General features: G+C 36.0%; 2 protein-coding genes across 3 annotated transcripts in view; both read left to right on the forward strand.

Moving 5' to 3' along the window:
* The window catches only part of slc35b2 (solute carrier family 35 member B2), a 35,855-nt gene extending 16,308 nt beyond the window's left edge, over nucleotides 1-19,547 (forward strand). The window contains exons 2-4 of one of the 2 annotated variants that reach the window (XM_039748466.1): nucleotides 11,208-11,247; nucleotides 13,986-14,146; nucleotides 17,954-19,547. In XM_039748466.1, the coding sequence (XP_039604400.1) occupies nucleotides 14,102-14,146; nucleotides 17,954-18,892 (984 nt within the window). In that variant the 5' untranslated portion in view covers nucleotides 11,208-11,247; nucleotides 13,986-14,101 and the 3' untranslated portion in view covers nucleotides 18,893-19,547. The remainder of the gene's footprint in view (nucleotides 1-11,207; nucleotides 11,248-13,985; nucleotides 14,147-17,953) is intronic. The other variant, XM_039748465.1, reaches the window with a different exon arrangement.
* A 2,826-nt stretch (nucleotides 19,548-22,373) lies between these two features.
* scara5 (scavenger receptor class A, member 5 (putative)) overlaps nucleotides 22,374-27,706 on the forward strand; it is a 501,271-nt gene continuing 495,938 nt past the window's right edge. The window contains exon 1 of the mRNA XM_039748467.1: nucleotides 22,374-27,104. The gene's annotated coding sequence lies outside the window, so the exon portion shown is untranslated. The remainder of the gene's footprint in view (nucleotides 27,105-27,706) is intronic.

The following is a 27,706-nucleotide window of genomic DNA, read 5'->3' on the forward strand; positions in this document are numbered from 1 at the left end:
TTCAACACGGTAAGCTAATATCCCACTGTTTATTAGAGTGCCTTCACACTTAAACTTGGGAGCAGTCTCTGGTAAACTAAGCTGTCTTCTGCTCCACCAGTGCTGCACATGTTTGCTTTCAGACTTTAAGTGATTTTGCCATATGAGTGCATGCACTTATTATGTAAATTTGTTATAAACCATGGAATAGAAATAATGGATAATTTGAAACAGGTTGTAGTCTTTGCGCTACTGACATTAACTTGGTTTAATTATTACGCTTTGCGAGTGTGAAAGTGACCTTAAACACAACTTTAGGGCTATTGTTGAATTGGTAGTTATGGTGTAGATGTATTATTTGAAATCGGTCAGTTTCAAATGCAGGCAGTGCCCAGGTATGAACGAGATCCATTTCTATGTCTGTCATTAAGTTGAATTTGTAGGTAAGTCAGAACAGATGCATAGTCCTTATTTAGCATCAGTTAGTCAAATGTGTGTAGTATATAATATCTTTCTGTGCATATATACTCAACACAGTGTTACTGATGAACTGTTGAAGCCACACAATGTTTTCATGCAAGGGAACACTAACATCCACCTGATGTAAATTTCAACTTCAGTCCTTTCTTGTGGACCCTCTCATCAATGACTACCCTGCCACCAGAATTGTTTAACTGTGCTGCCCTGTACGCTTCCACTGTGCTGCACTAGACAAGAAAACATTCACTCATTGAAAGACCGTTTGTCTGAAGTATGATTCCTTGCACCTAGACAATCCAATAATAAAAGCACACAGTGATAGCCAGATGTGTACAGATTCTTAGCAAAAAATCCTCCAGACCCAGAGAAAAGATGAGTTTGTGCAGTCAAAAATGGAAAATTTTAAAGGAATGATTTGCATACTCAATCTAGGTCTTACTGTCCCTTAAATTATACATATTAATAAACTGATGGAGAGGAGATAAAAGAAAATATTTCAGCAAGTGATGACTTGAATTGAAGCTACCAACAGGAAACCTGCAATCACCATCAATATATGGACAAATCTGGCAACTGTAGCCTATCTTGGTGTATCATGCCATTTTATTGGATAACACTGGAACATGAAGTCAATCTGCCTTACCACCATGCTGGAGCAAAGACATAAAGCATCCAACATCGTTGACTGGATGAAGGAGATTGTATGCAGGTTTGAAATTCCTTCCAGCAAACTTGTTGTTGTGCATGATGCTGGTGCCAATATTGTTGCTGCTGCAAACATCTTGGAAGATAGGCATGGATGGTTCTCTATATGCTGCACTGGCGACACTTTACAGACGGTAATTAATTTTGAACTAAAACATAGAGTCCTTTTTTAAAGCAGCACGCTGCCTTGTGGAACATTTTAAGAATAGTGAGTAAGCCCTCCACCAAGCTAAAAGCAAAACAGCTACAGATGGGAACACTTGAGCACAAACTTGTACAGGTTGCAATAACATGATGGAACAGAACATTCTACTGTACTTCATTAGTAGAGTGGTTGAGCAAAGGTGACCCATAACTGCAACACTGTATCACCTTACTGTTACACAGAGAAAGAAGTACAAGCTAAGCAATGGAGCCTGCTTGAAGAGCTTTTCACTGCTCTTAAAAATCAGTTGAATGTGCCACTGTTTTTATAAGTGGCAAGAAATACCATGCAATTTTCTTTAATACCCCAACTTGTATCGGAGCTCGTGAAATCCATAATGGATTTGTGTTTGAGTCAAGTGCAGTGCAGGCTTTCCAAGTCACTACAATGGAGCAGCTGCAGCAACAATGGAGGAAGAAGGCCATATTTTTAGACTAGCACCAGACATAGTAGTCCTTGCTACTGCACTGGACCCATTATTTAGACAACTGTGTAATGGCAGACCCTTTACCCAGCCGGCAGCTACATCTCCAAGACCTGTGGCCTGGGTAAATTACTGAGATTAAATCTTCTATATCAAACCATACCTCTAACAAATACAATTTTCCCCACAATCGACGGATTAAATATAGGCACACAAAAGCAGATATGTAAAATTAAGTAATTCATTATATTAAATGAAATAATAACAAAAAATACAAATTTCACACACGAAAATAAGTGTATATATAAATATGTATATCCCTCCACCAATCTAACAACACCATATATACAATAACAAAACCCTTCCTTGTCCCTGTAACATATAACGAATAACAACAATGAATGAATACGGAATGAATGATTGTGAACTTGAGTCCGAGTATATAACTGTCCTAAATGCGGATGACTGGTCAACAGATATGTGATTTGTTTGTATTTCCCGGAACAAATGGAACAACCTCACTGTGAATCCTCAGTGTGTGGTGGATGATGTAATCCGACCCCGGGGTCTCTGGTGATAAGGGAATTGAAGTAAGTCCTGCAGAATGAAAACAAACTGGGTCCAAAGCGCGATGTGGTAAACAGCAGGTACACTTGGTTTGTACTTGCAAAGTGTAATCTCCATCTTTCTCCTCTCCTCTCTCTGTTCCCTCCTGATTGCTTATATAGTGATGAGCTGGTTGTACTTGATTGTGATTGAAAACAGGTGCTTTCCATCTTGGGGCTGTGGTCTCTTTCCATCATCCACCCCCCCTGTATTTATGGGGACGACGTTTACTGACGCACTCATAAACAGCAAACGGGATGATAGAAACAAAATGGCACTTAGTACTAACATTGATAACACTATTACTATGTAGCCCTGCTACAAGTGATGTGTCCGACACCTGAGCAATTGTTCCATCTGCAAGCTAAAGTGCCAACACAGGAGGCATTTGAAGTGAAAAGAAAAATGGGATCACCAACAGTGTCAGTCAATATCTGTGCTGCCAGTACCTTTACCTGTAATACAGCTGCTGGACCTACAACTGCCATCACTGTCACTTTTCTTGACTTACTCCTTGGCTCGGGAAACAGCATTGAAGAAGACAAGAGATTTGGAAGCTGAAGAAATCTATGGGAAGGTTTTAAAGAATGAGATCCTGGCCTACTTTGGAGAGAAAAGAGTTGCCAAAGAAGAAAATCCATTACATTGGGGGAAGACTAATCAGGCTAGATACCCCACTCTGGCCAGCCTTGTAAAGACCTGCCTATAGATCATTGTTACCTCAACACCATCTAACCATCTCTTTTCAGTTTTAGGCAACATAACTTCCAAAAAGAGAGCCAGCCTTAACCAAGAAGATGTGGTCAGGCTTACATTTTTGCATTGCAATTCTAAACTCATCCCTGGTAATTCTGGTGAAGCAATTTCAGAGTTTTTTTTTTAAAGCTACTTTTCTTTTTTGGGCCACTGTTAGAGCAATTTAAGTAACATAATTAAGTTGGTTATGTTTTACTGCAGAAAAGTGTTTTTTCCACACTGTTTATGTTTTACTCTTTTGTTTTATGTTTTGTTATATATTGTAGTTAGAAGAGTGAACTCTTGCTCACATCATTGCAGAAATAATATATATAAAAATATAAATTTTCAATATAATTGTGGTGATAAATGTTTTTATTCTGATTTAATATTGTAAACATATTGTTCAGATGATTATAAAAAATAAATACTGGAATAAATACAATACCCTTAAAATACATACTCTTTTAACTAATTAAACATGCACACAAAATATTCATAATACATATGGTATAAAAGAAATTAAAATGCTAGTAATAATTACAACCCACAGTAATACTAGTGTTAGCATATGCCGCATTAAAACTGGACAAAAGGCAATTTAGATGCAAAAAAGTAAGCAACACAACAAATTCCATGGAAAGCAACTTTTCTAAGCCTATGAACACTAGGAACATTACTAAAATTATGAAGAGAACACACTGTTCAGCTCAACATAACTTTCCAGTACTATACACAATCTCCAAAACAACTTGAAGATGAGTTTTGAAGGCACCTAAAGACCTTCTCTCCACCAGTCTACTTGCTAATTGATTCCATGTGTCTCTGGTTCTCTGTATAGTTCAGTGATTAAATTTTATAATTAAAGTGTTATTTGCTCAATATGGTGTCCTTTATCTTTTGTTATTTTGTATGTTGGGAGACCTGAAAACATTCAGCGTGAAAAATTTACAATCAAGTACTGTAAATTAAGAAAGGGGGCAATTAGTTTTTTTATAGGTTTAGTTAAATGTATGTATCATTCTTTTTAAATGTCTAAATTGTTCTTAGAAGATTTCTTATTCATTTCCATGGACGGGAATGCTCTGCTACATGCTTCAAACGTCTATCCCTAGTGCATGGGAGATAATCATTCAGTGGCACTACTTATTTTATATTGCATACGTCTATTGCACTAGGAACCAATTCCAGAATATTATTCTCAGGGTTTTTGTTAATCAGGGGTAGTATTGTATTAAAAATTAGGAAAAAACATGAGAACCTTTGGCCAACAATCAACCAAAAGATAGACTAAGAACTGATAAGTCAAAAAAGATGAATGTTATTGAGTTTCACAAATTAGGTAATACATTTTTTTAAAAAAAAAAAACCCAGTTTGTCAAATGAGTACAAGATTGGATCTTTGGCCACTCATAACTTCTGTACATTTGACGTTGAGATAGAAATGCACATTAAAACCTTATACTGTATCAACCTAGAAATATTGTTGAGTAATGCTCATGTTTTGGTTATGTTTTGCAGCTGTTGGTTAAAGTTGGACTTATGGCATTTTGGATTCAACTAGGTATCAGTATAATGCCAAAAAATTGTTGCTTTTATAAGCAAACTGCATCGTTGCACTGATGGGCATTTCATTATGATGGTGTTGCTAAAAATCACTCGAATTGATTAAAAAAAAAATATATGTAATGAAGAAAAGTATACAATATATGGTTAGGATTGACTAGGTTTTCCATAAGCATAGACCTAAAGACATTTAGAATTTAGAATGTCTATATGATTAAAGCCTACAGTATATTTATTCAACCCCATTTGTTCTCCAGATATTATAAGAAAATGTGGCTTTCTACATTTTCTATGCCATATGAGATTACTGGTATAAAGTACTTTCATTATCTTTCACAAAGTGATGTTAAACTATAGTAATGAGATATATACTTGCTGTGTTACCCAGCTTTTCCCAGAAAATTTTATAAGATAATGGGCCTCTGTTATAGTGCTGTCGGTTGTTCAAGTGTATCAAGAGTACTATGTAACGAAGTACTTTTCTTTATACAATATTTATAGTTTTTTTTCATAAAGGGCTAATATTATTTGCAGGCATTGTAATATGGTGATTAAGGCTTTGGACCTAGGACTTCAAGCACTGATGTTGCAGATTCAGATCCTGGTAATGACACTGTGTGACCATAAGCAAGTCACTTCATCTGCCTATGTTCCAATTAGAAAAACCAACTGAATGTAACTAATTGTATCATAGATCTTGTAAGTCATCTTGAAAAAATTTGTCATTCAAATAATAAATAATTAATAATATAAATTAGGTCACTGGACATGCACAGTTGTTCATTAGTAAAACATTCCTGATCAGTTCCTGCTTTTCCCAAGCCACTTGGCTTTTGTTGATGGTGTGAATGTCATAGTGTATGGACTGGTATCCCGACTGGGATTGAGGCACAATCCAGCCGTGATGGTTCCTTTTTCAATTTGAAATTAAGAAACAATGGATGGATCGGGGAAGAATCCCTATCCAAGACAGTTCTTCTCTTAGTAAGATAGGTACCAGTGCTCCTCTTGCATAGTTCCAATTTGGACAACTTCAGGGTTGCATGGGAATCATAGTTTGGGTGGACAGCTCTGTTGGGGTCCTTGGATTTTGCAGAGGTGCTGCCAGGAGAAGATCTACCTGTTTCATGGAGCTTCCACATGAGGCAGAAGTTCTTCCACCGTGTAACTCTGTGGCACCAAAAGTACTCCCAGGTCTAACACAAAAGAAACTGCCTCGCCTCAATAGGAGAGTTAGAGTAGGGAGGAGGTCGACATGGCTTGCTTAGGCGTAGAAGGACAACAACACGTATATTGATCTGTATTCTGTACTGGAAGAAGGAACCCATTAAGGTTCTTGTTTTAATTAATTTTAAATTTTACTGCTTTGGTGCCATTGTGTCTGGGTTGATCTGGCCCAGTGACCCCCTAGATTTCATAATGGTCATTGCAAAGCACAATTTTACAAGAAAGTGTATTGTTTAAGATTTGAATCATATAATCAATGAGAATAATGGGAATTCTAGGTATAAATATAATTTCTAATAATAGGATATCCTGTAAAAATTATAGTTTCAATCAGATTTCCAAGAAACCCTAGAATCTGAAATCTTATGCTGTTACAAAGACTTGAATGATAGGATCAATAGCAATGTATAAATTATGATTTTCATTTGTTTAAGTCATTCACTCAATTTTCTCTTTTCCTCTTTTCTGTCATTTGTATGTGGTCCATTTTAAAGTCTGCAGATGCAAAAACACATTTTTTTTAGAGTTGAAGGATGAGGCATCCCGGTTTAAATTATGCAGGCTCATATGTAAATATAAACTATTTCAGAGGGTGTGGTGGGTGGTTTTTCTTTTTAAAGTCCATAGATGCAAATTTATATTACAATGGAGTAGCTCGTGGGGACCTGTTAACTTTAAATTGACAACATCATTTCTGGGGCATTTCTAGGATTTGCTGATATCAGGCTTTAGGCCCACTCTGATTATTGCATCTGGTTCTACATAGGGGTCTTTTTGGGCTTTCACATACATTCGTGATAGGGGCTATGTTATATATGATGGATAAACAGATTGGGGCTTACAACCATTGATTGTTACCGGCAACATACATAATTGAGAAAAAGATCAGAGGTTTAAGCCTTTGAAACCCCTGCCTGATGCCACTGCATTGGTCAAGGTTTCTCTTAGATTAGAGGAAGCCCTTTCCACCTCTACTTTTCTCTCCCTCACGGGAGATTTTTAGTATGCTTGTTAAGTAAGCATTGATCTTTGCATCTTTCTTGAGTTTCACCATACTTTTTCCTTCAATTTCCACCTCACTGTTCACAACAAATGTGATGTCTCTTTTTTCTTGTCCAGGGCACCACCCCTTTTTGACTTGTCTGTCCACCCTATTGGTTAGTGGTGCTGCTGTTCAGTCGGTCAGTCAGTTGCTTCTGCTCTGTTCTTCATTTGCATAAACCATGCTGTCAGTGAAGCGTAAATAATTTACATTAGCAAGATATTAATAAATATTAACAAATAAACAAAGCAGGCTGGCTAATTGTCTTTTTTTTTTTTTTTTTTTTTTAACATAATATTACCAAATTTCAGTCAGAATAGTCATAGATTTTGGGATATTTAGATTTTGTATTGTGGGAGAAGTTTACTCCTAACTATTGATAGTGGATACCTACTGACCAGGATGTTTTCCCACGCACCAGATTTCAGCTTTTTATCTAAATGGTAAATATTTTTGGTGAGGGAGTGAATGAGTCAGCTTGCCTGTCTGTCTGTTCTTGAAGGTGATGTGTTAGAGGCAGGGAAAGTGGGCAAGTATAAGTGACAAGAGCCAGATTGTGACAGCTGAAATGGAACAGTGGAAGAGGGTGGCCTGGTCTGATAAATCACATTTTCTTTTAGATAATTGGGATGGCCAGATGCATGTACATCAGAATTGGGAACAGGATGCTCTATGGGAAGTGGGCAGGCTGGTGGAGGAAGTGTGTTGCTCGGAAACCTTGGGCACTGGCATTCATGTGGATGTTACTTTGACACATTCCACCTACCTAAAGATTGTTGTAGACCACATACACCCCTTTATGGGAATGATATTTGCTGATTATCAGGATAAAGCACCCGGCCACACTGCAAAAATTGTTCAGGAATGGTTTAAGGAACATGACAGTGAGTTCAAGGTGTTGACTTGGCCTTCAAATCCTCCAGATCAATTCAATATTAGGTAGATCAGTGTATTTTTATATATATATATATATATATATATATATATATATATATATATATATATATATATATATATATATATATATATATATAGTGGTGTGAAAAACTATTTGCCCCCTTCCTGATTTCTTATTCTTTTGCATGTTTGTTTCTGATCATCAAACACATTTAACCATTAGTCAAATATAACACAAGTAAACACATAATGCAGTTTTTAAATGATGGTTTTTATTATTTAGGGAGAAAAAATCCAAACCTACATGGCCCTGTGTGAAAAAGTAATTGCCCCTTGTTATAAAATAACCTAACTGTGGTGTATCACACCTGAGTTCAATTTCCATAGCCACCCCCAGGCCTGATTACTGCCACACCTGTTTCAATCAAGAAATCACTTAAATAGGAGCTGTCTGACACAGAGAAGTAGACCAAAAGCACCTCAAAAGCTAGACATCATGCCAAGATCCAAAGAAATTCAGGAACAAATGAGAACAGAAGTAATTGAGATCTATCAGTCTGGTAAAGGTTATAAAGCCATTTCTAAAGCTTTGAGACTCCAGCGAACCACAGTGAGAACCATTATCCACAAATGGCAAAAACATGGAACAGTGGTGAACCTTCCCAAGAGTGGCCGCCCGACCAAAATTACCCCAAGAACGCAGAAACGACTCATCCGAGAGGTCACAAAAGACCCCAGGACAACGTCTAAAGGACTGCAGGCCTCACTTGCCTCAATTAAGGTCAGTGTTCACGACTCCACCATAAGAAAGAGACTGGGCAAAACGGCCTGCATGGCAGATTTCCAAGACGCAAACCACTGTTAAGCAAAAAGAACATTGGGGCTCGTCTCAATTTTGCTAAGAACCATCTCGGTGATTGCCAAGACTTTTGGGAAAATACCTTGTGGACTGATGAGACAAAAGTTGAACTTTTTGGAAGGCAAATGTCTCGTTACATCTGGCGTAAAAGGAACACAGCATTTCAGAAAAAGAACATCATACCAACAGTAAAATATGGTGGTGGTAGTGTGATGGTCTGGGGTTGTTTTGCTGCTTCAGGACCTGGAAGGCTTGCTGTGATAGATGGAACCATGAATTCTACTGTCTACCAAAAATCCTGAAGGAGAATGTCCGCCATCTGTTCGTCAACTCAAGCTGAAGCGATCTTGGGTGCTGTAACAGGACAATGACCCAAAACACACCAGCAAATCCACCTCTGAATGGCTGAAGAAAAACAAAATGAAGACTTTGGAGTGGCCTAGTCAAAGTCCTGACCTGAATCCAATTGAGATGCTATGGCATGACCTCAAATAGGCGGTTCATGCTAGAAACCCCTCAAATAAAGCTGAATTACAACAATTCTGCAAAGATGAGTGGGCCAAAATTCCTCCAGAGTGCTGTAAAAGACTCATTGCAAGTTATTGCAAACGCTTGATTGCAGTTATTGCTGCTAAGGGTGGCCCAACCAGTTATTAGGTTCAGGGGGCAATTACTTTTCACACAGGGCCATGTAGGTTTGGATTTTTTTTCTCCCTAAATAATAAAAACCATCATTTAAAAACTGCATTTTGTGTTTACTTGTGTTATATTTGACATAATGCAAAAGAATAAGAAATCGGGAAGGGGGCAAATAGTTTTTCACACCACTGTGTGTGTGTATGTATATATGTATATGTGTGTATGTATATATATATATATGTGTGTGTATATACAACTACATATATATATATATATATATATATATATATATATATATATATATATATATATATACACACATATATATATATATACATACATATATATATATATATATATATACATATATATATATATATATATATATATATATATATATATATATATATATATATATATATATATATATATATATATATATATATATATATATATATATATATATATATATATATATATATATATATATATATATATATATATATATACACATATATATATATATATATATATATATATATATATATATATATATATATATATATATATATATATATATATATATATATATATATATATATATATATATATATATATATATATATATATATATATATGTGTATATATATATATATGTGTATATATGTATATATATATGTATATATATATATATATGTGTATATATGTATATATATATATGTGTATATATGTATATATATATATATATATATATATAGTACATAATCACTGTTTTCTTTCAATTTATAAATACCTCAACATATTAGCACTGATGGCTGAAACCTGGTGTAAAACTGAAATGTTTTGCAAACTGCACATTTTTGTACACCGTAACACATTCAGATTTTTTTTCTTTGAAGCTTTAGTTCCAAGTTGTTCAGTTATCAGGATTTTTGCATTTTCAGTGCCTGTCAGTAGTTGCATAAATACCTACACTATTAAAATGATCCAAACTCTTGCACTAGCTTTAATATTAATGTTTGTTCTTTATATTCCTTGAGCTCGTAAACTAAATGGACTCTGTAAGACTTGCTTAAAAATTTCAAGTCTTTTGTTCTTGGTAGCAAAATTCAAATAGAGCGCATGGACATGGGTCACATTATAAAGATCATGTGAAATTTGCAAGTTACAAATCGATTTGCATTCTACCATTAACAAAACAAATCTTCCAGTTCATGTTACTGAGTAACAGTTGATAATGTTTTCTAAATCTTGAGGAGTAAAAGCTTTCAAGAGCAAGATGCACAGTGGAGTTGAGCTCTTATAACCTTCTTTTTATGCATTGCAGTCAATCAGAGAAGCAGTTGGAATGTAGTATGGTAGAGAATAAACAGAAGAGTCCAATCTAAACCACGTGGAGAAATGCAAGCATATAATGCTAAACTTTCTTTTAAATTATTTAAATTAAATTATATTGGACAGATTGCCATTTTTGTTAGTGTAGCTAATGAGCTTTAAATAAAGGAACATCAAATTGGTCAAAATTGGATGGAAGTTAGTGAATGCCTGTGCCGCAAAGGACATACTGTACACATTACATTTACCTCGTTTAACAAGCTCAGAAATTGAAAAAAAAATCTTTTAAGTATTAATGTATAGAAACAAAAATAAATTACCCAAACATGATTGGGGATCTGTTAAGCTGCTGTCACCTTTTTGCTATTTTAGTTATCTTTTTGACATTGTTTCATTCAATTTTATCTGCTTTTGATTCAGTTTAACTTAAACACGTTTAGTGCTTTGTAAATACAGTATCTGTTTCATTTTAGATTATTTATGTGCACTCTTGTTCACTTCATTTCAGGGTGATGAGATGGCCCCATAAAAACAAGATGTGCGTCCAGGTAAGGATTTTTAACTCACAGTTAAGTAAAATCAAAAACAAGCTGTGAGCTACAAAACTTTATCTGGACTAAAGCGTGTTGTTTTTAATAGGCCAATCTTATTATCTTTACTGATAGTGTATATTCCTGTTATCTACAAATATTAATACAGGCATCTATCTTTTTTTGTGATTTTGTTCTTTTAAGAATATTTTTATATTGTAGAATGATTAAAACTTTGAAAGTCAGCATTTTGTACCTTTTTGTACTGTTTATAGAGGTATGAAGTTCTTACCATAATTCACTTTTCCATGACAAATATGCTACGATGGACAGGCTCTCCATCAATGTTTTCTTTTGGTACCCTTTGATCCTGAAATTGGATGGACCAGGTTTAATAAATTAATTAATAAAATCAAACCATGCTTAAAATAAATGACTTGCTTGTTATATTTACCTGTAATAGATGTTTTTGTGTAGCCAAATAGAAAACACCATTTCTAATTATCTGATATTAAATTCCATTTAGGTGTATATTTTTCTTGCATATCAAATGTACTTTTTAGTAATTTTTTTTTTTTTTTTGACTGACCTCGTCCTTGTTTGTTTCTTTTTTTTTTGGTGCTGTCTATAAGACTTTAAGATTAATGTTTATTGCCATTCTGTAGGATATGGTCTTTTTTTCTTTTTTAATTGCACTGCTGAAACTGATCTTTGGCAAACTCAAGAATGCGAAGCTTGAGTCTGATCCGCGCAATAAGTTGACTGTTCTATTTACCAAGTGTTTAAACAATTTGTATATACATTTTACGTTTACTTGCTTGGCTCCAAGGTGACTTAGCAACATTTATGACACATTTGGTTAAATTTCTTTTGGTTTTCCAATTGGAGCACAGGCAGGTCAAGTGACTTGCTCATGGTCACATGGTGTCAGTAGCGGGATTTTAACACATAGTTAAACTTATTTTAAATTTAATTGAATAATGTAATAGTACAATGTAAAATAATTGCTTGATTATTTCTGATCTATTATATTGTATTGATATATTTCAGTAAAATCGATCACTTAATTTTTATGAAGAACTATTAAACATTTTTTGCCAGATTGATTTTTATTTTTACCGTTTACCTGCATCTATTCATATTTTTGTGTAAATTCCATAATTTATTTTTCAGTAGTCTTTTTGTAAACAGCTAAACTCTTGTCATTAATGTGAGAAAGCTGTTTCAGTATCAAAGTTAAATATAGTATTTGAGTGTTCTTGGGTATATCAATGTATCAACCATTATATCAGTTTCAGGACCAAATTTGATACTATATGGTATGGTCTCATTAATGAGACACTCTGATTTGAAGATTCACTATTGGATGTGCTAAAATGTGAGGTTTACCATGTTTTTCATATTGGAGATGTTGCAGCCCTAAATCGTTCAAACCCTACTCATGCAAAATAGTGAACAGTGAAACATGTTAATGCCCCATGCTGCATTTTTATGCCATCAGTGGCCAATACTATCAGTAAGGCTAACTATTCGTACAATTCCAATTTAAACTCTACTCTGAAGTATTCAGTTAGTCAGAAATATATCTTTTATAATGGAGTGGTTTAAAAAATCGTGAAAAGTATGATGTGTGTGTGTGTTTTTATTATTTTTTTAAATGAGAACCTTATCAATATTAAGAAGTTTTAAAGAGAACAGTGGGATAAGTGCAGAGTTTTAAAGGAGAAAAGAGATGGGTCTATAGTGCTGCCTGCAAAGTAATTGCAAATAAAGATTTTCCTTCTTTAGACTGGGAATAAAGTCAGTTACAAATAAGAAAGAAGAATTTGAGAAAAGTAGCAGTGGAGGGTTTTTCTTTTTTTTTTGTGTTGGTTTTATGCCAGAGGAACTGTACAAATAAAGGGAATTTGCAGAGTTTGGAATGGTGCTGTGTCTGTAAACCAAGGGTGAGGGATATCTGAAAAACCTTGTTATACTTGCATTTGCTCCTTTTGATTTGACACAGAGCAACATTCTGCTGGTTGAATTAATTTGTCTGAAGAACTTTCTTTGGCCCATGATTTAGTATGTTTCGCTCCATTGCATCTCTACATAAATTTCATCCATCCATTATCCAACCCGCTATATCCTAACTACAGGGTCACGGGGTCTGCTGGAGCCATTCCCAGCCGACAGAGGGTGCAAGGCAGGAAATAAACCCCAGGAAGGGGGCCAGCCCACCGCAGACATAAATTTCACTGTGGTTCAAATTGTACTAGCCTTACTTACACTTGAAAAGTTCAGCACATGCAATACTTGAATGATAAATGGAATTGATTGCAAATTGTCATTATGTTTTTGGATAGTATTTGAGTGTTGGGCTGCCGTTTTTGAAATTAACCTTCCAAACTTGTAATGTTAATTTTCAAGTATATTATGTTGAAGTTTAGAGTGTAAAATTGACCTTGCAAAGTGTCCAAAGCCTCAGGATATTGGTTGCAAAATCTTAACTGGGTTGGCAACTGTAGCAAACATATTATTATTAAGCAAGATATTTTAAACTTTTCACATTTGCACTAGTTCCTAAGTTTGACAGTTACTCCAAGATATAAAGCTAATTTATTAAGGATGAATGTCATAAATCAGTATCAAGATCAATATTAAGACATTCTCTTTTCTGGTAATGGAATCATTTATACTTTGTTTTGCCAGTGCAATTAATTTTCTGGTCTTAAGCTATTTTTTTGCCTGTTTTTTTTTTTTTTTTGTTATTCTAGGTAGTGGTATTTGCTTTCCTGTTATCAAAAATTGCATTTTTGGAAGTGATCCCAAGCTATCTAACCAAGAAGAACTGTCTTCAACCTTTAAAAATGAAACAACAGAATCATCCTCCATGAAGCAGGCACTTAAACTTCTGTTTTGTGCTGTAGGCTTACAGGTAACTGCATTTGTTTTGCATGAATGAACTCATAAAGTGAGTTTGACAGTAGATGTTTAAAAGTTGTTGAATTGTGTAAGTCTAAAATTTAGTTTGTTTTTCAGTCTCTAGTACACAAAATATCAGTCCCACAAAATATTGTAGTAATTAATCTTCACAAGTAAATTTCTTTTGCTGATGCCTTATTCTGAATGTATAATTTGTGTTCACTTTTATAGTAATTTTTGCTCTGTCATTTACTGATCCTGAAATAGACTGGATTGAGTCCAGAGTATTGAATGGGCACCAGCCAAGTTAATCCAATGTTAAACATAGTGAATGCAAAGTGGGTCATCCTGTCTGTACTATTTTGATTTCAGTAGCACATTGAATTTTTCCCTGTGGTTCTCTAGATCTGGTTCAGGTGTCGGTTCCTTTTTGTCTTGATTTTTTTTCCCCATAAGGTAGAGAAAAACATAGCAAACTTTACTCTTGATTAAAGTGACTATCTCTGCTGTTCTTTTTATAATAATAGGTTGGCTATGTCCTGTAGGTGCATTACTTATCACTGTTTGAGCACTGGTGTCATCTACTAGACGTATGTATCGGCACTTCTCTTTCTATCTGCAAATCATAAGCATTTATTGCTTGCTTGTTGATGCAGTGCATTTTCTTTATACAGATAGGTTGAATTTTTTTTCCACTGATAGTGAAAACTTGTCCTCTCATATACCATTAGCATGAAGAATACTCCATCAACATTTCAGATTCTTCCTAAAGTGCAACATATTAGGCTGGGTTATATACTTATAAGTCACTGTTGTCAAGAAATAAGTAGTATATAGGAACGTCTTTTGGGCACTGCCAAAATGAGCACTGCCTATCAGGAACATTCCAGGCTTTAGTAACACCTACAATTTTTTACACTTAGGAAAAAAAAAAAAAACAACTTCTTTTTTTTTAATATTTTATTTTTACATATTTATTTATATACCTAAGATTTGTATTTATTCTATTTGTCATTACATTCAGCGTTTTGTTGATGCCACTGCTGGATATCACCAGGAGGCGGGTATTTTTAATATTAGCCTAGGATTTGTACATTATACCAGAGCCTGCTCAGTTTTTTTGATGAATGTGTTAACAGTATTTTAACGTATTACTCTAAATTTGTCCATTGAGAGTGAATGGTTGTGTGACTATATCCTGTGATACACAGTCCAGAAATTGTTTTTGAAAATTATATAGATTATTTTTGTTTTAGAAATGAGCTGTAGCAATCCCATTATAATTTTGAGGTTTCTGTGGGATCTCATCAGTTTATTGATATGTCTGTATAATGCCACAATGTTTATAGTGCATGTCAACGCTGCTGTTCTACCCCAAGTTCTCAAGATAGCTTCTTTAATTGCAAAAACATACTAAGAAAGAAATATTTTAAAATATATATTTTTTTTTTCTGGGAGATAAGTAGTAGTTTGCAGAATGTAAATGCCAAAGATCCAACCTGACTCTTCCTAGAGCAGGAGAATTTCCCCAGTGTGAGACCAAATAATTAAGATCTTTATCTGGGAAGCAAACATTGCTGACAAAATTAAAGTACATTACTTGAGAGGATCTATTGTGAGTACAGCAGTGTTGTACAACATAATATAGATATAGCTTTTTCAAATAATGTGAGAAAAGTCCACTTAATACAAAATCTAGTTTAAACTACAATGATAAATTGCCAGATAAATTAATTCTTCCTAAAATTAGTGAAATTTGATATTAAGATGTGCCTATTTCCTGAGATGATGTAAAGCACAAATAAATAGCAAAGGATGCGAAAGCATACATTTATGGTCGAAGTGAAATGTTGGTGTTAGCATAGCTGCTTCATAGCTAAAAGAGACTGGGTTGTTTGAACCCTTGCCTTATCACTGTATTTTACATTTTGTGTTTGGGTTTTGCTTAAGTACTTCAGTTTTTACCACACATAAAAAAACTGTATTGGGTTCTGTGTCTATTCTACAGGGTGGGCCATTTATATGGATACACCTTAATAAAATGGGAATGGTTGGTGATATTAACTTCCTGTTTGTGGCACATTAGTATATGTGAGGGGGGAAACTTTTCAAGATGGGTGGTGACCATGGTGGCCATTTTGAAGTCGGCCATTTTGGATCCAACTTTTGTTTTTTCAATAGGAAGAGGGTCATGTGACACATCAGACTTATTGGGAATTTCACAAGAAAAACAATGGTGTGCTTGGTTTTAACGTAACATTATTCTTTCATGAGTTATTTACAAGTTTCTGACCACTTATAAAATGTGTTCAATGTGCTGCCCATTGTGTTGGATTGTCAATGCAACCCTCTTCTCCCACTCTTCACACACTGATAGCAACACCGCAGGAGAAATGCTAGCACAGGCTTCCAGTATCCGTAGTTTCAGGTGCTGCACATCTCGTATCTTCACAGCATAGACAATTGCCTTCAGATGACCCCAAAGATAAAAGTCTAAAGGGGTCCGATCGGGAGAACTTGGGGGCCATTCAACTGGCCCACGACGACCAATCCACTTTCCAGGAAACTGTTCATCTAGGAATGCTCGGACCTGACACCCATAATGTGGTGGTGCACCATCTTGCTGGAAAAACTCAGGGAACGTGCCAGCTTCAGTGCATAAAGAGGGAAACACATCATCATGTAGCAATTTCGCATATCCAGTGGCCTTGAGGTTTCCATTGATGAAGAATGGCCCCACTATCTTTGTACCCCATATACCACACCATACCATCAATTTTTTGTTCCAACAGTCTTGGAGGGATCTATCCAATGTGGGTTAGTGTCAGACCAATAGCGATGGTTTTGTTTGTTAACTTCACCATTCACATAAAAGTTTGCCTCATCACTGAACAAAATCTTCTGCGTAAACTGAGGGTCCTGTTCCAACTTTTGTTTTGCCCATTCTGCAAATTCAGTGCGCCAATCTGGGTCATCCTCGTTGAGATGCTGCAGTAGCTGGAGTTTGTAAGGGTGCCATTTGTGAGTAGCTAATGCCACTCTCCAGTGACATGCGGCGAGTGCTACGCTGTGGGCTCTTGCTGAATGAAGCTAGGACAGCCACTGATGTTTCTTCATTAGTGACAGTTTTCATGCGTCCACATTTTGGCAAATCCAACACTGAACCAGTTTCACGAAACTTAGCAAGCAGTTTGCTAACTAGCATGGGAGATGGGTGGTCTCGTATGGTGTCTTGCATTGAAATCTGCTGCAATGACCTGGTTACTGCGTTCACCAGACATCAACACAATTTCTATCCGCTCCTCACGTGTTAACCTCTGCGACATGTCAATGGCTGTAAACAAAGAGAAACTTGTAAATAACTAATGAAAGAATAAAGTTACGTTAAAACCAAACACACCATTGTTTTTCTTGTGAAATTCCCAATAAGTTTGATGTGTCACATGACCCTCTTCCTATTGAAAAAACAAAAGTTGGATCCAAAATGTCCGACTTCAAAATGGCCACCATGGTCGCCACCCATCTTGAAAAGTTTCCCCCCTCACATATACTAATGTGTCACAAACAGGAAGTTAATATCACCAACCATTCCCATTTTATTAAGGTGTATCCATATAAATGGCCCACCTAGTAGATTAATCTGGTGTGTGTCAGTGTGTCCAGTAATGAACTGGTGCTCTGTAGAAGGTTGGATTCTGCTTTGCATCCTACTTTTGGATAAGGATGATAATACCTGAGATGTGATAACATGACATTATTTTCATAATTTCATTATGATGTCTATGCTGCCTCTATTTACTGCTGCAGTTTTTTCTTTCAGATTTCCTATTTGACATGGGGTGTCTTACAAGAACGTGTCATGACGAGAACATATGGAACCACTGAGACTGACCTTGGAGAAAAATTTAAGGATTCCCAGTTTTTGGTTTTTATGAACCGCATTTTGGCATTAACTGTAGCTGGTGTCTACTGTGCCTTCACCAAGCAGCCTCGACATGGAGCACCCATGTACAAATATTCATTTGCCTCTCTCTCTAACATCTTGAGCAGCTGGTGTCAGTATGAAGCTCTTAAATACATCAGTTTTCCAACACAAGTACTGGCAAAGGCATCAAAAGTCATCCCCGTAATGCTGATGGGAAAGATTGTATCTCGGAAGAGCTATGAATATTGGGAGTACTTTACAGCAGTCTTAATTTCAGTAGGAGTCAGTATGTTTTTGCTTTTCAGTGAAACAAATAAGCACCCATCCAAAGTCACTACCTTTTCTGGCCTCATCATTCTCACTGGTTACATCGCATTTGATAGCTTCACTTCCAATTGGCAAGATAACCTTTTTAAGTACAAGATGTCTTCTGTGCAAATGATGTTTGGAGTCAACCTCTTCTCTTGCCTTTTCACTGTTGGTTCTCTTCTGGAACAGGGTGCTTTTTTTGAATCTGTCAAATTCATGAGTCGTCACTCGGAGTTCACGTTCCACGCATTGCTTCTTTCTGTCTGCTCGGCTTGTGGCCAGCTATTCATTTTCTACACAATTAGCCAGTTTGGTGCTGCTGTTTTTACCATCATAATGACATTACGACAGGCCATTGCCATTCTTCTGTCTTGTTTTATCTATGGTCACACTATCACATTATTTGGTGGTCTAGGCGTGGTGATTGTCTTCTTAGCACTCTTCTTACGAGTTTATGCCCGTAGTCGAATGAAGAAGAGAATGAAAAAAACTGCATTCAGTCAAACACCAGTTCAAAAGGTGTAACAGCAGAAGGTAAATGTAGACATACAGTACTTGCAAAATAAAAATACTTTCAAATAAGGATTTCCCAGTATAGCACAGTTAGACAGTGGGAGTTTGTACAACTTTAGTTAATTTCATTTTATTTATATGTGCTTTATTTTTTTTAATACATTTTAAGATATTACCAAATTTATGTTGAGTTTCATCCCACCATAATTAACGGATTTTAAGTGTCATTTAAGTTCTTTTTTTTTTTCCCAGTATACAGTACAGTTAACTATTTCTAATTGCTGCAGACCAAACAGTATATCAATGAAATGTAATCTGTCATACTCATTCCTACAAGTAAAAGTGATTTTGGGAGAAATTATACCAGATATGTATTTTTTAATAGACAATTTCCAGTCTTTTAGATTGTCTACTTATAATATCTAATTAGAGAAAAGCTGTTTCTGACTGTTACCTATTTCTGATGAGAAGCACTACATATTTTGGTCAGTTTTAACAAATGGCTTACAGGAATTGTTTACAATATTTCATATTTACACACTCTATTACAAACATTTTTTCTTATATTTGGATAAAGTCCCATTTAATGCTTAATAGCCACTGTGAAAAGAAGATTGTTGTTCCTTTTAGGAAAGCAGAAACAATTAAATGATTACTACATTATCAATAATTGGAAAAAGGACATTGGGGGGATTTGGTATAAGCCGGTCAAGGTAAACCTCAAATGCAACATTCCCAATTCTGTATACAGATGTTTCTGGTTCTGTCATTTTGTGTTTATTTTTTATTCTGCTTTTTTTTTTTCTTTTTTTGTTGTTGTCCTGGTGTCTGTCTTTCAATTTTAATTTTATAATGCCACAGCTAAGCTAGTAAGCTAGTAAGCTAGTTATTTAAATATGGTACAGTATATATTTTTCAGTTCTTTAGTAAATGCAACAGATTTTTGCTTTCTCTATTTGTAAATTTTAGTATTCAGGTAAAAATGATTGATTGAAACTTACAAATAAAAAGGTGCTCCAACCTAATTTTCAGATCCATAAGTTTTTAATGGTTAGAAAGTTGCCTGTCTCTCATTGTTATAATACTATAGTTGCTTTTCAGTTTCAGGGACTGAAACATTGAATGTAGTAAAGAGTGCATCTGGATACTTGTAAAAAAAAAAAAAAAAAGTAAAATTCATAATGTACAGCAGGGGTGCCCAATGCGTCGATCGCAATCGATCGGTAGATCACAAAGGTAGTGCAGGTAGATCGCGTTGCTTTCAAAAAAAAATTTTTTTAAACGTTAAGTCTATATATCTTCCCTATGGCATTTTTTCACTTGATTAACATACAGGGTGGCCAGTCTGAGATCTATTTTCTTCTAAAACACTGGTCATCCCGCATGCACGATCAAACGTGCAAGCTACTGCAAAACTCAGGCTATGATCTAGTTAGGCTTCCAATTTATATCGACTAAAGAAGGGATTAAAAAAAAAAATGTTTGGGGAGGGTATGGGCTGAATGTGGAATTGGAAGAGGATTTTTTTTTTTCTCACAGTGTCACAATCGAAGTGCGTTTTGTCTGATCTGTCAATCTATCATTGCTATTCCAAAGAAGGAAAATGTGGAAAGGCACTTTCGAAACTGTTCATAAAAACTACAAAACTGACTTCCTTCCGAAAAGCAATCTGAGAAAGAAAAAGGAGAGGAAATTAAAATTGCAGTTAATCGGACAGCTGTCATTTTTCACTTGGCTGAATTCATAAGCTCCTTGACTCCTTATTCGGCTCTTCTTATTTATGCGAGTCAGCCTTTTCCCACATGAAGATTATTAATATCCAAATACTGTATAAAGTATACTCAATGTGTGTGTGTATATATAGATCATTTCGACCTGGTCATTTTAAAAGTAGCTTGCAAGCCGAAAAAGTGTGGGCACCCCTGATGTACAGTATTGCTGTTAATGAATAACAATGTAAATAATGGTACAATTATAGTAGAGAAGTTAATATGTAGAACAATTTGATTAAATGTAGGTACTATTATAAACAAATGAAGAGAAAATGTAAAATATAATTTAATTTGCATATATTGCAAAAATAATGATTGTGTGTGCATAAGAGATGTGTTTAAGTAATTTTCTGTGCTAGGCATATCATTTACTAAGCAACAAGAGTTACCCTTACTGCTATCTGGTATGGTTCTTGAAGTGCGATGGTTTGCCCCTCAAGGATTACTTCAGAATTTTGTTTTATAAAATGGAAAGTATCTTTTGTATGGTTTTTTCATTTTATTTACACCACAGCTATTCTCTGAGCATACCAATATCCAGTGTTGTTAATGCACCTGTGCCACTGTAGTATGACCCCAATTATTTGTACAGTGTTGGCCAAGCGTTTTGAGAATGACACAAATATTACTTTTCACAAAGTTTGCTGCCTCAGTTTTTATGATGGCAATTTGCATATACTCCAGAATGTTATTAGGAGTGATCAGATTAATTGCAAAGTCCCTCTTTCTCATGAAAATAAACTTAATCCCAAAAAAACATTTCCACTGCTGTTTTGAAGAAGGCTTCAGGGCACCCAAGAAAGTCCAGCAAGTGCAAGGACCATCTCCTAAAGTTAATTCAGCAGTGGGATCTGGGCACCACCAGTGCAGAACTTGCTCAGGGATGGCAGCAGGCAGGTGTGACTGCATCTATGCACACAGTGAGGCAAAGACTTTTGGAGGATGGCCTGGTGTCAAGTAGGGCAGCAAAGAAGCCGCTTTTCTCTAAGAAAAACATCAGGGACAGGCTAATATTCTGCACAAGGTACAGGGATTGGACGGCTGAAGACTGGGGTAGTTATTTTCTCTGAATCCACTTTTCCGATTGTTTCGGACATCTGGATAGAAGATTGTCTGGAGAGAAAAAAAGGTAAGCACTATCATCAGTCCTGTGTCATGCCAACAGTAAAGCATGCTGAGAGCATTCATGTGGGGGTTGCTTCCCAGCCGAGGAATGGACTCCCATTTTTGCCTAAGAAAATGGCCATAAATAAAGAATTGTACCAAAACATCCTCCGAGAGCAACTTCTTCCAACCATCCAAGAACAATTTGGTGATGAACAGTGCCTTTTTCAGCATATGGAGCATCGTGCCTTAAGACAAAAGTGATAACTAAGTGGCTTGGGGAACAAAACATCACAATTTTGAGTCCGTGGCCAGGAAACTTCCCAGACTTTAATCCCATTGAGAACTTGTAGTCAATCCTCATGAGGCGGGTGGACAAACAAAAACCCACAATTTCTGACAAACTCCAAACATTTATTATGCAAGAATGGACTGCCATCAGTCAGGATTTGTCCCAGAAGTTGATTGACAGCCTGCCAGGGCGAATTGCAGAGGTCTTCAAAAAGAAGGGCCAACACTGCAAATATTGACTCTTTGCATAAATGTAATGTAATTGTGAAACTTATGAAATACTTGTAATTATACTTCAGTATGCCATAGTAACATCTGACAAAAAATCTAAAAACACTGAAGCAGCAAAGTTTGTGAAAACCAATACTTGTGTCATTCTCAAAACTTTTGGCTATGACTATATATGATTACATGTAGAAAGAAAATAACAGAGCCTGGATTCAAGTGTTTTCACCCCTTGCATCTAAACATAGATGGTACATTCTCAATGACAAACAGTAGACTTGATGGTATGATTCCTCATTTTTAATCTAATTGCTCTTTCTAACAATTTTCAAACTAAATCAGAAGCTTTGCTTATAAAGGTACATCAAATTTTCTGGTAGACTAGAAAGTCAATTGATGTGCATGACACATTAACACACATTGTGATACAGATATTTGAAACTAAATGTAAGTATCACTTATTACCTGTACACCATTCAGTCATTTTTAGGCAGCTTGCAGAGCATTGTGTGGGTAAAAGACTGAATTAGAAACTATCTGCATTTTAAGGAAATATAGGGTACTCCCAAGCCATCCAGGAGAGGGGAATCCTTCATTGTGTCCAGGGTCTCCTCATAGCAGATCATGTCAAACAATCTTCTCAAGGAAATTTCCTTGCTGAACACTCAAATCATCACAAGTGGAATGTTCCCAACCACCATTCTGGTGGAGTAGCAGTGATTGCTGTGAGGTCCTCCTGAACTGTTAGAATATTAAGTCTGTCAGTCCCACATAAAAACCTAAATGATAGATTATACTGACAGTGCCTACTGCTTGTGACATAAATGTGCACATACATTAGTTTAAGTTGCAAAAGTGGATGATTTTTCCGGGACTTGGCTCCCTCTCCAATGTAATTATATGTTTAATAGCTCAAGTACAGTCACTGTTGCACTACTCCATTGAGCATTAGTAGCTCAAGTATAGTCACTATTGCACTATTCCATTGAGCAATCAAATTATCACCTCAATCCTTATTTGCGAACAAAAAACACAGTATTAAACTTCTCCATCAGTTGCAGCTGTCTCAGGTAGAAAGTGAGTTGTGGTTTTCTAAATAAGAACCATGATTATTTGAGACCTTTCTTGCAACTTCTCTGCTATGTGCTAGAGACCGCACTTGAATGATGCCAGTAGCATTAAGAAAAGAGATTAAACTACTGGTTACACTGCAGACCTTTTGCTGTTTCTTGATGTATGCTGTCCATGTTGGTTACAGACGGGGAATCTATGATGCATTTTCCATGGACTTCCATTGGTACTTTAGTATAGTTGAAACTCATTTGCAGATGTTGGGGGCTAAATACCTTTCAGCATCTAAACATGAATCCCAACATGAGGTCACATTACCCATTTCAAAACCACACTCTATGCAGTTATAAACTTTCTCCAGACATACAAAGTACACTTTGACATAATTGACAAAACCTTCCTCCTCTATGTGTCCAAGGTGAACATTCATGCCACTTTTCCACTATTACCATCTTTTGTTTCTATGAAATTATGTTTCAAAGCTTCTTTAAACGAGCTTTCACATTTCAGTGATTTCTGCCTTGCCTTTATATTTGGAATTTGTTGTAGCCTGTAAAAGCTGTAGTGGTGTTCATAAGTTTTTTCTTTTACAAGTTACAGGTAGTGTTTTTATGCATGTGATGAGCCTGAAGTCAAAGCATTGCTTGGTATTTAATTTTTAAACTTGGGCTTCATTTGTTTGAATTTGTCTTGGGCAATATCTGCTTCTTATGCAAAATGTAATAGCAATTGTACTGAGTTGAAGACAAAATATTAGCAATCATTGTATTTAAGGAAACATGGAAACTTAATTTTGTAATGCAGCGTCATACAGTAGAATGTTAAAGATTTTTGCAGAAATTCGTCGTGTGTGGTGTTAAAATGTACTGAGCAAAAACAATGACAAACCAAGAGTTTAACAAACTGAAGTTGTTCAATTAGCACCACAGTAATGACCTCTGCATCTGCTTTCTAGGGTAAGTATACACACATGACTGTCCTAAGTTTGATGTACAGTAGTTGCTGTACGAGTAACTAAGATTTCTTGCTTAAAATAAATACACAGGGTGCCGGCTTCCATATTGATTAAGTGGAAAAGGATCATTAGTGCATTTTTGAGTCCACATTGCTCTTTCTGATTTACAGGTTCATTACAGGACAAATTACTGTACTTCCTTTCAGTAGGAAAACATGCCCTGCTGAGGCCTCCATGTGAATCTTGTAATAATAAAGAGTATGACGGTAATGGGCAGGGAAACCCAAGAAAGTAAGAGTATGAAATGGTTGGCAGCTGGTCTGTGAATACATAATGAACACCTGCGTTTCAGTTTTTGCAGTTGACCCAGAAAAAGACTTTTTCGTTGATTGATTTTCTGATCAGTTTGTTGGCATAATAAATGCAAAATTAAAATTTAATTTTTATATATCTTTGCATGATGTACTTTACATTGAAAAACGTACAGGTCTAATAGAAATGTATGCACCACATGTTGGATGGATGTCTTTATGTTACACAACTAATAAGAGAGGAACTGTTAGAGGGTTTGATAATGGATGGATGCTACAAACCAGCACTGCTCCAAGAACCTGTATAGGACGATGTCCTGAACGTGTGGGCCCTTCAGTAGCAAAACGATGGATGAATGTTTTGTTGTTTTTTTTCTCTGAGACTTAATTTCGATACCTCATATTTCTCATTTAATGTAATGTTTTTTTAATTAGGAAAGTGTCTGCAGTGAGAACCTACAGGCACTATGTCCATCTAGGGACTAAGTGGGAGACCCATGATTCAGAGTTGCTTTGGTGCCTGTTGTGGCTGCAGGTTAGAACATTAGAACACTCTAGACGAGAACAGGCCATTCAGCCCAACAAAGCTCGCCAGTCCTATCCACTTATTTCTTCCAAAAAAACATTGTTCTTTAAGTTGATTCTAATCGTAAGTACGCATTTTCCCCTATCTTTGTCTTGGTATCAGTCTGAATATTAAAAAAATATTGTTTTTGAATATTGCAAGCATTTATATGAATAATTTAGTAATTATAATTTATCATTCGTCGGGATTTTCATTCCAGTATTTCAGATGTTTTGGTTATTTAAACCATGATTTATCGAACAGTGTAATAATCCAGTAGCTGCAGCCTGTTTCATTTTAGGATATAATTAATGGGACACTATCCACAAAAAAAAATATTTGCAGTGTTTATAAATGCAGATTTCATGTTGTTGCACTTTTACAAATGTAGAACAAGAAAAAAAAAAACTAACAATGAAATCGTTTAAAGGGAAATGACTCCCTGATTATGAAACAAGTTGGAACAAAAGCTGGCAGCCACAGTGGACCCCCGGAATGATCTTCAGGTTGTCAATCTTTTAGAATCCCGCCTACTACACATTAAAGGAGTATATTTTGTTCACATTAGGGCCTTTTTGAAAGTTCAAAGAACCAACTTCAGTAGCCCCTTAACAGATTGGATTTATTTATTGATTGTACTTTGCCTTGTACTGCTTCGTCAAGCAATAATTCATCGAGTATCAATACAATCCAGTAAAATGCAATTACAGAGGCGTTATTTTTAAAGAGTTTACGCCGCAGCTTTGATACAGTGAAAATTTGGGATCCAACTCAATTTAAAGGCAAACTTCTAAAGACGTTTGTTTAAAGATCACGTTTTTTCTAGAAAAGCAAACCTATGTGAGTGTTGCATTTGCTCGGACCTCACTGAAGCTACATGGACGTGCGCTCTTTGGCAAACACAAGATGGCACTGAAGTGTAGGTACTCGGTATAAACTTGTGTAGGGAGATCTCGGATGAAATTGTTCGTTCTTTCTGCAAGAGAATTAGTGACTCGTGGAGTCGAGAGCCTTTCTTATTGCCAGTCCGTTCTCCCAGCCCCACAGACGTACTATATGAAAGCAGTTTAAACAAACTTAACAGGCTTATCAATACGTTACATTGATCATCGGAATCCGCAGCGGTGTGGCGGTTTTTTGCAGCCCCAAATAAACATTTACGAATTCCTTCCCGGTCCGAAGCAAACTACCGGTAGCTGTGTGGGGAGTCCCCTAATGGCTGGGTGAATTTATTTTTAGTTACTCGAGTGTCTTTGGCACTCACCGGTAATGTATGTTAGACGGAAGGTCCCTCATGAAAATACATTAATACTTAAGTTCAAAACGTAACTTGTTCGTACATGTAACTACGAAGCCCCGGCGTTTTCAGTATCCCATAAAATGCTTTATAATGCTCAACATTCTGATACCTTCTGTAGTAATTTATTTTAGTCTTTTAGTTTAAAAAGGGAAAACGCAAGGGGGCGCTTTTGTCCAATAAATCAGTGAAGGGTCAGTCCCGAATAATTCGTTTTTGCCCAGGACTGAATGCTTAGCCTTAGAAATGCTGGGTCCAACAATGTGATATGCATAAAAGTTTAATTATAGGAGACAGCAGTAGACATACTGGACATGAGAATACACCAGTCTAAGGTGTTGAGACCTGGACGTCCCATGCAGAATAAAGCCACATAAACCTACCCACACACTTCGTGTAAGCTCTTCAACGCGACAAAACTTAAATACACTCCACTTATCGCTCGTTCAGAGGAAATAACGGGTATGAAAACTTAGCCTCCCTGGGGGCGGAAGAAGAGTCGCTCAAAGTGCACTTCTGTCACTGGCTGAGTTCAGTGCGGCAAAAGAAAGTTTGATTTGCGGAGGTGCAGCGCTATGCTGTGTTGAAGTGACAAGACAACAGTGGATATCTGTCTGCCTTCACTTACACAAGGTAAGAGGAACGGCTCGGTACTTAAATCAGAATTGCAGCTGCTGCAGTACTTTCACGAAGTGAAGTAAGATTAGGGCTACAGCTGTTGAATTAATGTCAAATGAGAAAAACTTAGTCGGTTTTGTTTAAATCCAGGACGCTTATCGATTTCCAAGTCATGTAAAAATTAGATGAGCAATGTCTATATGGGTTCAACGCGGGCGTCTCAAATTAATTGTGCTTCGTATGCGAAATTCTCTTGACATCTGAAGAAGTGTCACTAGTCATTGCAAAAGTCCAAGTCTGTGAGAAGAGCGCATAGACTGTGTGCAACACTTCACCAACATACAGAGCCCGAATTTTTAGATTGATATCCTGACATACACTAACTGAATCTGTCTGTCTATCAGTCTATCGTTTATATAGCCCCTTTATTATCTATCCGAGTAGCTCCTTTTTATGTCTGTCTCACATCTACTAATTAGAAAATTATATTTTTAATAAAGTATATAATCAATCTATGAGTAGCTCATACATATTACACTTTCCCCTTTTTAGATACATGAATGGATATTTGAAGAAATACAGATCAATACACACATTAGACATGAAGATTTTTCAGT

This window comes from Polypterus senegalus, chromosome 3 (assembly GCF_016835505.1).
Source record: "Polypterus senegalus isolate Bchr_013 chromosome 3, ASM1683550v1, whole genome shotgun sequence".
NCBI lineage: Eukaryota > Metazoa > Chordata > Cladistia > Polypteriformes > Polypteridae > Polypterus > Polypterus senegalus.